General features: G+C 39.4%; 1 protein-coding gene across 1 annotated transcript in view; it reads left to right on the top strand.

The window, feature by feature from the left end:
- LIMCH1 (LIM and calponin homology domains 1) overlaps positions 1–6,166 on the top strand; it is a 172,900-nt gene extending 166,734 nt beyond the window's left edge. Inside the window, 3 exon segments of the mRNA XM_053976123.1 lie at positions 1,840–1,948; positions 2,829–2,931; positions 5,435–6,166. Of these exon segments, the coding sequence (XP_053832098.1) occupies positions 1,840–1,948; positions 2,829–2,931; positions 5,435–5,460 (238 nt within the window). The 3' untranslated portion in view covers positions 5,461–6,166.
- Positions 6,167–12,950: the final 6,784 nt, after the last annotated feature.

The following is a 12,950-nucleotide window of genomic DNA, read 5'->3' as shown; positions in this document are numbered from 1 at the left end:
GAGTTATGTGTACCAACTCTAAATTAATGTTAACTGTAGCCTGATTAAATCACTGATAATTTGGGGGTATATTAAAACCAGTTTGCTTATTAGATAGGGTAAATTAATACAACACAGAACACAGCAATTTTCTTTCTTTTTAAATTACATTGTTCTTCAAAGCCCTCCTGATGTCACTTACATTGATGTGAAAGTATTGGGAATTTTTTACATGAACAATTTATTATGTTTTTCTAACCATAGCTGCAGTTTTGGTGGGATTGCCTTTCCTTGCTACAGGTTGCTAGTTGTGATAGCTACTTCATATTATTAAGCAGCTGTATTCTGATCTGAGAATCTTTTGCATGATCTTTTCCTGAAATAAATCTTATGTTTGTAAATAATAGATAGGATGTAATTCATCTTTCCACTAAAACATTAGAAAACTCTTAATAATTTCCTGAGATCTGAAACTTTAATTTGCTCTTATAGTAACTGTGATAGTGGAGAAGAAGTAAAAACAAAGGTGAACTCAGGAATAACATAGAAGCAGAATGGTTAAGGCTGTAGGAGGGGAGAAAAAAAACACAGCAAAGTTATTCTAAAAGGAATAATGATAATGAAGCAACAAGGGGATCATATGTCTGTGCTGCCTGTGTACATGATGGGCTCAAGAGTTGGAAACAAGGACAATTTTCTAATTGTCATGAGTTTTTCTGCTGTTTCTTGCTTATCTGAGTAGGATTTCATCAAATTGTCTTTTCAAAACTCATGAAGTATCACTAAGTTTCTCTCCTGGTTTCAGCCCTGGCTGAAAAAAGCATGGATGACACAGAATGACAGGGGATCCCTTTTGATCTCAGGTTCATCTCACTAGGGCCAAGCATCAGTTCTGGCAGGCTGACAGGCAGGAGAGAGGTGAAGAGTATGAGACCCATAGAAGTGGGCACCTGCACTGCTATTAAAACCATTATGAAAAAGGGCACCAGTTATTCCTGGGGCTCTGAACCTTCACCCACCTGTCATCCAATAGCAGATTTAGGAGAGAGGTCTAGATAGTCTTTCAGAACCACTGAAAGTGGAAGTATGTTCTGCATTGCAGGTGGAGATCCAATTTCAGGTTTTCTCTGACTAGTTACAGTATTAAGTGGCTGCAGCAGCACAGTCTGTGCTATTGTAGTTATGCTGTCACTATTGGCTTCACCAGCTTGATTGGGTGCAAGAATAGCATCCTGTTTTCTGACTTGCAGTGAGCAAGTCCATTTGTAAACAAATTGAAAACTTTCCAGGCTGAGGGTCTGACTCAGGTAATTTGTGTGAATTGCTGTGGCATTGACTAGGTCTAAGTAACCTTTACTATAAGGCTGGTGAGGCACTGAGGCAGATTGCCCAGAGAGACTGTGGGTCTCCCTGAAGGTGTTAAAGGCTGGGTTGGATGGGGTTCTAAATAACCTGGTCTAGTGGAAGGTTCTCTGGCTTTGGCTGGGGGTTGGAACTACATAATCTTTAAGGTCCCTTCCAACCCTAACCATTCTTTTTTCTGTGAATCCACAGGCATGGTTCCCTGCACACAGGCCTCTGTTAAGAGGCTTGCATCTCCCTTGATCTAGCACAGCAGACTAGCAGAGAAATATGTCTGTGTTGCTGTGCATTTAAGGATTTTAAGCCCTTTGCTTGCGTATCTGGAAGGCAGACTTGCAGGTGGATTCAGTAACATGGCTGAAGGGTCAATGTGTATTTATGTAATGTTCCTTCCAGTGTTCCTTCCTCCCTTTCTGTCCCTCTTGATAAACCCATCTAAATATTTGGCTTCATTTTAGCATCAGTTGCAGTGTTCTTACAACCATGTTTGTCTTCTAGGTCTGTCAGCGGGAAGAAGCTGTGTTCTACCTGTGGTCTCCCTCTTGGAAAAGGAGCTGCCATGATTATTGAAACACTCGGTCTTTATTTCCATATTCAGTGCTTCAGGGTATGGTTCTTACTTTATTAAGAAAAACCTCAAGTCGTGCAAAGTGCAAGTAGAGAGTAGATGCGAAACTGAGAGGACCTGGGTATTACATGGTTGTTATGTCTGTGTTTGTAAAGAAGTGGAAATAACACAACTCGTGTTATTTTGCAGTCAGACACATTAATTGGACTAAAACCTGTGATCAAGCAAGCAAACTTAGCTTCTGTACTTACAGGGGTGAAGCATCATGTAATTTTTCTATTGTACTCACTGTTTTCTAAATATAGCATTATTTATCTTGTGAGTTTTTTTGGTGTTTGTTTTTTTTTTTCCTTCCAATAGCATGATCACTCCCAAAGCCATCTTTGATCTGCCCCATGGTTAGAAAGCTTTGACTATGGAATGAATGGTGTATTCTGGCTTTTACCAGAAATATTTCTTGACTGTTCTTGAGTGCTTCAGTTTGGAAATAACCTGAAGTATTTTCTAGAGAAATCAGAAAGTATCCGTTTCTATTATCTCTGGCTCAATTGATATTAGACATTTGTGAAGACTTTTTTGATTTTAGACGTTTACTCAGACTAAATCTCTGGCCTCTTTAAACTTTATCCATCACAACTTACCTGCCTCCAGAATGCAGCCTCAAAGTCAGATGTCCCATACAAGAATTAGGCTTCACTTCTGTATAAGCAGAGGCTGCTGAAATCCAGTCCTAAACACTTTTGACTCTGTAAAAACCCTCTTACTGGTTTGCAGTGTTCCCCAGGAGTATGGGCTGGATTCTAGGGGGTATTTTTCCCACCATTCCAAGAACTACTTAAACAAAAGTAAAAATTTGGGAAGAGTTGTTATGAATAGTAGAGCATGGTCTCTCTTACATTCTCTGTTCTTCAACTGACAGTGTGGTGTTTGCAAGGGCCAGCTGGGAGATGCAGCGAGTGGCACAGATGTCAGGATTAGAAATGGTCTTCTTAACTGCAACGATTGTTACATCCGATCCAGAAGTAAGTACCAAATACTGGGAACTCTGACAATACCGTGGCCATGATTTTAACTGGCGGCTTTGTCCGGCTTCAACACAGGAATAGCTTCACCATGGGAAGAGGAGTCTTCCCATGCCATTTGAATGATTTTCTCATATCAGAAAAGATTTTTAAGCCCTTTAAATTTTCCCAGAGAATCTCTGCTGACCACTGTTAGACTTAAAGGCTGTTTTTGTGCATAAACATAAACTCCTATACTATGCACGTATATTGCATGACCCGGAGGCTTGGATCTCTCACATCACATGAGACAATGTAGATTATTCTGCCTGATCTAGGACCCTGGGCCATGTTTGGAGAAGTTCCCATTTTTTAAATCTCTAGGCCAAAATGGTCATGTAAAATATTAAGAGCATTCTGTAACTCGTAGTGAATCCTTGTGGTGGTATCCCCAGATATGTGCTAAACAGTGTTGCTTGCCATAAAGTTTGAAGAATGAGTCAGACAATTGCATGTCAGAAAGAAAACTTTGTGATTTTACTGCCTTAGAGCAGGTTACCTAAATGTCTTTCTAAGTCCTGGATTCCTGTGACTGATACCAAATTACTAGAATATTTCAGCTTTGCCCCAATGTCACCAGTGATGGTCAGTGCCCATGCTGGTTTCCATCTTGTGGAAACAGTAAGGTGCAAAACAATAGGAGTAATTGTTGTCTTCCTGTTAAATATTATTTGATATACTCACTGCCTACAGTTCGAACTGGTAAGTGGACATCTAGAGCTCTTTTCGTTTACTGTTTCCCTTGCCCTCTCTCAAAAGCATTGGCTGTAGAAATTGAGGAGTAGGAAAGGTACCTTCTTATCTCTGCCAGAAGAAAAATGGGTACTTTTGCTCTGGTGCTTCAGGAACGAGATACTTCTCCATCAGCAGAGCTAGAGGGTGCTATTGTATAACTGGTTTTTTTTGGCAATTTTTTTTTTTCTTAAATTCTGCTAAGAAAATTGTTTGTTTGTTTGTTTGTTTGTTTGTTTATTATTTAACCTGAAATATTTAGAAATAGCTTTTTCCCTTCATGCTTGATACTATAAACCTTCCTCATCTGGATGAGGTCCTGACCCTTAAAATGCAGATTTGCACATCCAGCTTTACACAAAAAAGAGAGGAAGGTATAAAAGTTATAATTTCCTTTTCTTCTTAATCCTTTTTGCTTAAATAAAAATCTATGTCCCTTGAGGATAGATAAAGGCTCAAATAAATTATCAGCCTATGTGCTGTAGAAATCACTCTCTCCATCGCCGTTTCTACAGCAGTGTTACTAGAAAATGCATTACAGAGCTGTGTGCAGTGTTTCATGTAATAATGTTTTGCATTTGTACATACTCAGCAGATTGGTAACCAAGTCCATGACAGAGGAAATAGGTTTTGAGAAAATGTATGGCTACTGAAGAATAATTATGGCAAGGGGTTTTTAACTTTTGCAACAAATTACCTCTTCCTGCTGTGTCCATTGGTCATGCAAAATCTCAAAATCCAGTTAGTTGAATTTAAGCTACAGTAACTGTTGTTGACAATTCAAAGGGACTGCTTTTGCTAGAACTGCAAATATTGCTAGATGCTATTTTTTAACTAAAATTTGCTACACTGCACACCTGAAATTAAGAATAAACTGGTGCCATGTCAGTGTTTGGCCTTTCAGTTCTGGGAATAATAATGCAAAATATCAAATCAGTTGTTTGATTGCATGGCTTGTGCCTTCCTGCCCCGATGGCTGCATCTGAAACCTGTGCAGCAGTAGGCAGAAGTCTCTGACTAACCTAGGGTTAGTCAATATTGTTTTGAGACACTTATGGACATCTTGATGAAATATTTTGGCTCCCAGAAGCTTATCTGAAAAAATGGATGATTCTGTTTCAAAATAAATCATAAAAAAAGATTACTAGAAAAGCATTAAGGATTATGTAGTGGTCCAGGGTCCAAAATGTTTCTGGTTTTCAGATAAAAGTGGATGGGGTTTTTATCAGTAGGTTGTTTCTGTACTACGAAACCTCACAAGGAATGAAGTTCTCTATTCAATGTCAAACTCAGGGAATGGTCACAGGTTGATGAGTGTCAAAGTCCAAGGCAAGAAGTAAATTCATGAGATTCCCTGTATGGCCAAATAACACAAGGAGTCTGTAGTACCAGGTAGCACAGACTAGACACAGCTGAAGATGACTCAGCAGTCCTTTACTTTACTATTTTGCCACTTCAGAGCCTGAAATAAACATACACACGAGTACTTTGGGCATAAAATAAGATAAAACTTCATGCAGAATGCATTTGACACATGACAATGTATTTCCACTGTAATTATGCTGAATCTTTGTAGTGGTTACTGCCCCAGTTTTGCAGGAGAAAGAAAAAACAGGGCACAAATATATATAGCTCCAGATACATTTTTTTGAGTTGTGGAGATCATGTAAAGAAAAGTCTGTATTTGTTAAAATTTGTAACCAATTGCTTGTTTTGGTTTTTTTTTACCTAGCTGCTGGACAGCCAACTACATTGTGACATGACTTTCAGTCCTAATAAATTTCAAGAAGGAACTCTCTTCTCATATGTATCGGCTGCCTCCAGACAATCACTTGTAAAAGCTTGAATCCATGGACATGATGGCTCTCATCTCATTTTTAAAAACTCACAAAAAGCTGCACCTGCTCCTTTGAAATGCAATGTGTTGGTTTTTGCTTCCTTAAGAAATTTGCAAAATATGTATGACCATGTTTGGGAAGGCAAAGCCTAAGTACTATAAAAAAAAAAAGCAAAACCACCTTTCAGGTATGCTTATGATACCCAGTCTATTACCTTGTTCTGTTGAAAGTAATAAGAGAATAAACATGCAATAAAGCTGTTTTGTTTTAATATTTCTAGCAATTAAAAAGTTTAAGTTTACAAAACCTTTATAGAATATGCCAACTTGAGCTGAAAAGTAATTTTGAGATAGTATCTAATCAGTGCATTTGAAAAACTAAACATCACAGCACAACTTCTCTGTTATAACTGAAGCTATAACTTTTTTTATACAGAGACTAGTTTGATAATACATCCTGTACTTCTGAAGCATTTTTTGTTTATATTACCTTCGATGGAGGGTAGAAGTTAAACAAATAAATTATTGCACCTTTAGTCATAGGACTTTTTGTTTGTGTACCTCAAGTAATGTTCATGACTATAGCTTAATATTCTCTGAAATAAAGATTTCTTCATTAAACCTAAAGACTGCATACCATTAACAATGGAAAAATTCCCATCAATTCTTACTAAGTCCAGCAGCCTGTATTGTTATTAAACTTGATGAAAGGTGATGTGGGGAAGAGGCAGCCGAGCGGACAGACCCAGCAGAGCTGTGGGTCTCCGAGCTGCAGTTTGATGCTGTGGTGAAGCTTTGCTCTTTGGCTTGTAACTTGCCAATTGATTTGAGTGGGTTGGACACCTGCTCGTTCACTTGCAAACATTACACTTGGTTGAAATCTCATGCAGAGATGTGGTTTGGGTACCCCCCAGGGTAGAGAATTAGACATCCTTGAGCCTGTGTTTCTCCATCCACTGTCCAAAAATAGTCAGCAAAACCCATAAGTGTGGAGGATGGGCAGGGAGGAGGCTGAAGCCACAGGCAGAAAAATACCTTGCCTGTGTTTGGGACAGTTTTCCTTTGTGCTCTTTGATTAAGCATGTGGTCCTTACTAAAGTGATCCAGCAGCTCATTGAAACAGAGGTTCAGCAGGTATCTACAATACACAAAGTTAGGGAATGTATTGCAACTGTAAAATATCCTAGCACTTTTAGGTAAACAGTTACTGGAAATATCTTTAAATGGAGGGGAAAATGTATTTTCCTGCCTTAAAACCACTATAAAACTAAATGAGTAGAGATTTCTTTCATCTACGTGCATATCTGTCATCTTTTGATGTGTTGGTAAATAGAAATGAAGTGGTTATTAGGGAAGCAATAATTCTGAGTTGTTCTCTAGATAGCAGTTATGTATTGAAATGCTAGACATTTGCTTGCATGTGAGTTTGCATAACCATGCAAAACTGCATGTCATCAAACACACACATGCAATGTCATTGGAGGACATTGTGACTATCTGCTGGAAAGTTACATGTTACTTCCTTAATATTGTGCCTTAGAAAATGCAAAGCTGTTGCACACAGTCAGCAATGACTTATGGATGCAATAAATCCAAAAAGCTGAAGTCCTTCGTGGACTTCACCTGGGGAATATTTTTAAGTAAAAATAAAATAAATTAGACTAATGTTTTGGAATTAAAAGTGATAGCCTATATTTTGATCAACCACCTGCATGATTTACTGTTAAAAGGTTTGGATAACCAGGATGCTTACTGTCTGCTTGTGGTTGTTATAGCATTTTCCCACAAAGAATGTGTAACATGGAAATTCAATAAGCAGATTTCGTAACTAATGTGGTACATCTGTATAACTCCATATGCTGCATCAAGGATATGTAAATATATAATGTCTGAACCTAATTTTAAAATGAGACTGTGCATGCTTGTGCATCTATTTGATATGAGTCTCTAGTATTTTTCACCCACATGATAGTTAGATGTGCTAATCAGTTCCCAAGTGTATCACAGGTTGGTTGGCTCAGAGGTCAGGTCCGCTTCTCATTCATGTAGGGGTAAGTGCCCAAAGGGCTTAGGAGCATGGTTGGGATACAGTGCATGAAAGAGGGGGGAGGGGTATTGCATCGCAGACACATCACTGGGGCTCTGGAGCTGCTTAGAAGTTGATCCCAGTGTCTATCAGATAGTTTTGTATATGCATGTTTTAGCAAAGTTGATTGTACTCAAAGTGAATGAAGCAGCGCTCGACGATGGCGATTTTTTCCCCTAATGAACATCTATTCACCAGCACAGAATAATTTTCAACGGTTTTCTAAATCGTACTTGCCAACTTCTTATGTTTGATTTTATATTCCCTCTGGAATCTTACATGGAAAATTCATTCAGTCTAAGATTTTTTTTTCTTTTTTTTTCCAGTTTAAACACATTAAGATGATACATTTCTAATCAGGAACTTTGAGCACAGAAAAAAATAAATGCTTTCCTACATTTGAACTGCAGCGTAAATGTATTTGTTGCAAAAAAATGATTTATTATTACTGAGCAAGTACAATATATGTAATGGGTTTTAGATGTTTTGGAATTTATGTAGCCTCTTACTACTTCAGAGAACCTGAACAGATGTCATAACCCATCTGTATTTCACAAGCCCATTTTCATGGTGTATTTTTTTCCTTACTCTTGCTATGTAGTGTTATTGATGCAGTACATCTGTAGTTTTCAGTGAATGTTGTAAAGGTTGGTGAACCAGAAGGGGACCATCCTTATCTGCATGTCCATTCAGGGACAAGGATTGCTCTCCTAGCTGGGGCTAATGTTGAATACCAATTATGCTAATTTTCCCTTTATTTTATTTATTCTAAAATGCCTCTGGAAATTAGGAAAACTTGTCTAAAACTCAACAGCTTTTATAGTAAATGTATGTTTATAAATAAAATGTTGATTACCTTTGGTGGTGTTGATTTTACTTATTCTAGCTAACTTCTATTGCGTAAACCTGGACTGCAGAGTAGAGCCTTCTCCTTGGTTCGGCTTGGCTGTCAAACAGTGTTCCCCAGGACTTAGTGTATGAGGCGAGACAATAAAAAAGACATAGCTGAGATGGCAAAATACACTGTGTATTGCCACAGAAAGCTGTAGCCCTCTATTCACAAGAGCATGTGTGCCTGTTGTGGTAAAAGATGAACAGAAAAGGCTTTCTGTGGAGAGGCGAACCCAAAGTCCTCAGATCTTTCATCAGTGTTGGTGGACTGTGGTTCAGACCTTCACTCAACAAAGCACTTTATATATGGCAGTGATAAATATGTGCTTGGTTAATTCTATTTCCACATAGCAAAGATCCTGCAGTTTGTGCTTAGTTTTGCATTTGCTGAGGTATCTCACTAATCCTTGAATTGCAACAAGGGTGTGACTTGTCCAGTCACCAGCAGAAAGTTCACACAAAATTTTAAACTAATAACTGCCCCTCTTCCTACTTTTTACTTGGGTCTTAACTGGATGACAAGTTTGGGTTTGTGCCAGTAGAGCATCTCGGCTGTTAGATGAGTCATGGAGATGTACAGACAATTTAGGGTTTCATTCATTCATTCATTCATTCATTCATTCATTCATTCATTCATTCATTCATTCATTTTTATGCTGGTTCCCTAATGGCAGTGGTGGTGGTCATACATTATTCCTGCATGTCCATGAGGACCAGCATTTTCTCTGGTGGCAGGGCCATGCTGGTATTCCCAGCCCTGTCTGTGGGAACAGCTCGCTGCCACTGGAGGTTGCTCTGAGGCTGGATTTGGAGACAGTCAAGCAGCGATTCCTGCTCCAGCAACTCTGCACCAAGGCTGCTTGGCACACAGACAAACATTGTTTGTGACCCCTACGAGCCAGGGAAAATGGTGGCAATCCTGGTATGATTTTTTTGTAATATTATTATTATTTTCTAGTGAATGTGACCTGCACAGTCATTTATGATCCAAAAAGGGAACCACTGGGGGTGCACTGGACAAAATAATTTTGAATACCTTTTAATGGGGAGTTGTGTCACTGGGTCACCTCCTCAGGACCTTCACCTGCAGGTAGCAAAGGCTACCTGGAGGGCCCCGAGGGAAACCACAGTGCTAACAGGGCCTTGACATACCCCAGGAGAGGACACTGGCTTGTTGAGCAGTGGGATGAAACTGAGAGCAAATGGGAGAAATAGGAGGTGACAGGAGAGAGGAGTGGGCTGTTACAGCTGACGTTCAAACATCGGAGCAGAGGATACCCCAGACAAAGAGGGATGTGTTCATGGCACTCCAGGAGAGCTCTGTGCCTCCTCTATATCCTGTCCAGGTGTGATGCTTCCATCCCTCTCCTTTCAGTTTCCTTCATCCAACCCACTTTGTTTTGCTCATTTTTTTTTCTCTACTTAGCAGGTGTTTTGGTGCAGAGATCATCATCAGTGAGCACAGAGAGGTGCTGGTAGCTGCAGGAGGCACAGGTGATGAACATCAGTAGCTTGCTTACCTTGTGAGTATTGATCCTGATCCAGTGAACTCTTCTGGAGCATAGTTAAAAGCTGGCAGCTACCACTTTGTTTAGAAAATTAGCTTTAGGTACGGGTCTTGTTGGGTCCCCTTCCTGGTAATGGGAGGCTGGTCAAGTAGTTATTCAATAACAATTGCAGAGTGGAAGCCTGCCCTTTACCAGGTTGGGTAACTGGGGAGCAAAATGACAAGATGACAAAATGACAAGATGACAGAGACACATCTGCAGTGAAAATCAGAAGGGCTTGTGAATGCTCGAAATGAGCAGATGACCACCACTTGGATGGGAAAACAAAAATGTCAGTAAAATAAATCTCCTGTAAAGGCAAACAGGTCTCCCATACAGTTTTAAAAGCCTCCGGTAGGAATGTAATTTCATCTGAATTTCCTGATAAGGGGAAATGACTAAACTGGAAGCTGCTCAAGTTTTTCAAGTAATAAGAGCCCAAAAAAAGAGATAGAAGGTACAGGACAGGATGTGACTCTTCCTACAGTACAGCGGGGGCTTGGTATTTGAGGGGTTGTGGGGGGGTGTCTACTTTCTAGTTCATGTTTTTTATAATATGTAGCATGAGTTAAACATGAAAGAGGGAGCTCCTGCTCTGTAGATCTTATGAAATGCCCCATGCTCTGCAAGAGTAGCTAGTGAAGATAGGCAAACCCCAAAGCATATGGGGTTTTAAGTCATTTAGGAAAAAAAAACCCTCCATTATTTAAGATAATCTTATAAGTCACTGTTAACTCATCCATAGAGTCCATCTGCTTCATTGCACATGATGCACTGTAAATTCTCTTAGCTAAGGCCACGTCCATAGTTAACAGATGTATTTTTTCCTAAGCAGATGACCTTCTTGTTAAAACCTGCAGAAGCCAGTCATGGGTATAGAAACTAAATCTAAACTAACCAAACTGCAAATCTTTCCTTGAAATAACAGAATTGATCAAATGGGAAAAGAAAGCAAGATTTCAAAAATTCCTTTTTTCTGTTACATCTGCTTATAGACAAAACCACTCCAATTACAAGCACAGAAACAGAGACATGCTATCCACATCTCTGGAAACTACATGTAGTAGTGCTGGAACTGCTGTTCCAGGGACCTGGGCTTGGGGGTTTGCAATGGCTATCCCCTTTTTTCAGTGGCCAAGAGCTCTTTGGTTGTCTTTGGTTTGTAAAACTTTTGTGAGTGTGCGCAGCTCAAAGGAGATGTTAAAATAATCCTCAATATAGCAATATGTCCCTATCATTCAAATTGAGGATGCCACCTCCAAATGCACTTTCCTGGGGCCACATCTAAACATTGCCAGGTGAGAACAAAGTGGCTATTTTTCCAAAAGATGTTAAATGTGGGTTTTTTTTCAAATCTAATTGCAAGTTTTTCATAGGAAAAACGAATTCCAGTGAGTGATTTGGCATTTATGTGATGTATTAATTCATACTAATGTATTGAAGTAGACTGGGTTGCAGCATGAGCAGGTCTTAAAGTTTTTCCTGACTGATACACAATGACAACACTCAGATAATTTTCAGCCTGAGGGTGAAGCTCTCTGAACAGTTTCATGAACTGACGTTCTGGAGGTTTTCTAGAAAACATTTGGCTTGGCTCATATTTGATGCTTTTTGTGCCCTGTCTGATTCCATGGGTTTATACTGGGACCGTTCTTGGGCAGAGGGAAGTGGTCATTGTTTGCCACAGGCTCTAGGGAGTGGAAAACACTGCTTACAGAGTCTGGAGAGGAAAAGCCTTGCGCTGAAGCCAGACATGACTCCTGCAAACCCTTTGTGCCCAGCCATGTCCCAGTTATGCTTTAGATAGGTTAAATGTGAAGACAACAGTGTTAGACAGACCTATAAAATGCATTCTGTCTTCTTGTTCTAAGTATTCACAGGTATTCAGCTGAGTTTTAAATGGATGGATAGAAGGACAACACTCTATGTAAAAAAGAAGCCAGTTAACACATAATCTTACCCATACTCCTAAATGCATTTTGTACCTTGTTATTATTTTGAAACAGGTAGGATGACATTAAGAGATGATCTATGCTACTAACTTTTTTTATGCTACTAACTTATTTGTAATTATAATTACAAATTACAAATCTGTTCCAGTGGACTGAAGCTGAATTTTAAAATTAACTTGCAGCCTCACAAACCCACTTCCAACCATTTCTGTTGGAATGCCACCTACATGTCCAGTGTGCATCCGTGTGATGATGGCAATGCTGGGAATTAGTGGCAGAGGCAAATCAACCATCCTGAACTCTAATCCCCTCCACTTTGCTTCTGCCAAACTGTTATCTCAGAGCATTTGTCACAGATACACCGGGGTACACAGCAGTTGAAAAGCCATTATCTCTTTCAAAAGTAGTGACTAATGCGCTTTTGCCCGCAGCAATGTGGAAAGTCACAGGAAGATTTTGCTGTAGATCAGCTGTGTTTACCTTGTGGAAAAATAGCTGCATTTTCCTAATATCTTTTTAGATAAATAGAAGTCTTTATTTCTTGCATTTTTTTTCTAGTAGCTTTCTTATATTTCTCCTGGAACTGTTGATTGATATTTTTATATCCTTCTGTCATTAGCAAAGAGGCAATTTTAAGGGTTTTTTCCTCTGAGTGCATTTGACTGGATGATACTGTCCAGTGTAATTACTTATGGTTTGATAATCAAAACTTAAAAGCACCTTTCAAAAAAAAAAAAAAAAAGACAGCTGACTTTTCTGCCTTTGGTGGCAGCCCATCTACCACAATATTCTGCAACACCAGGGCCAGCATATCCCACCTGATGACAATGCACAGTGGTGAATCAAAATCATCACAGGCAACTGATGCACTCCCTGCACTCCATTTTATGCAGAAAAGGATGGTGCTTGTAGCTCATTGCAAGGCTTGCCTCATA

The sequence above is a fragment of the Vidua macroura genome, chromosome 4 (genome assembly GCF_024509145.1).
Source record: "Vidua macroura isolate BioBank_ID:100142 chromosome 4, ASM2450914v1, whole genome shotgun sequence".
Classification (NCBI taxonomy): Eukaryota; Metazoa; Chordata; class Aves; order Passeriformes; family Viduidae; genus Vidua; species Vidua macroura.
Note: the sequence above shows the minus strand (reverse complement) of the source record. Positions and strands in the feature narration are given on the sequence as shown.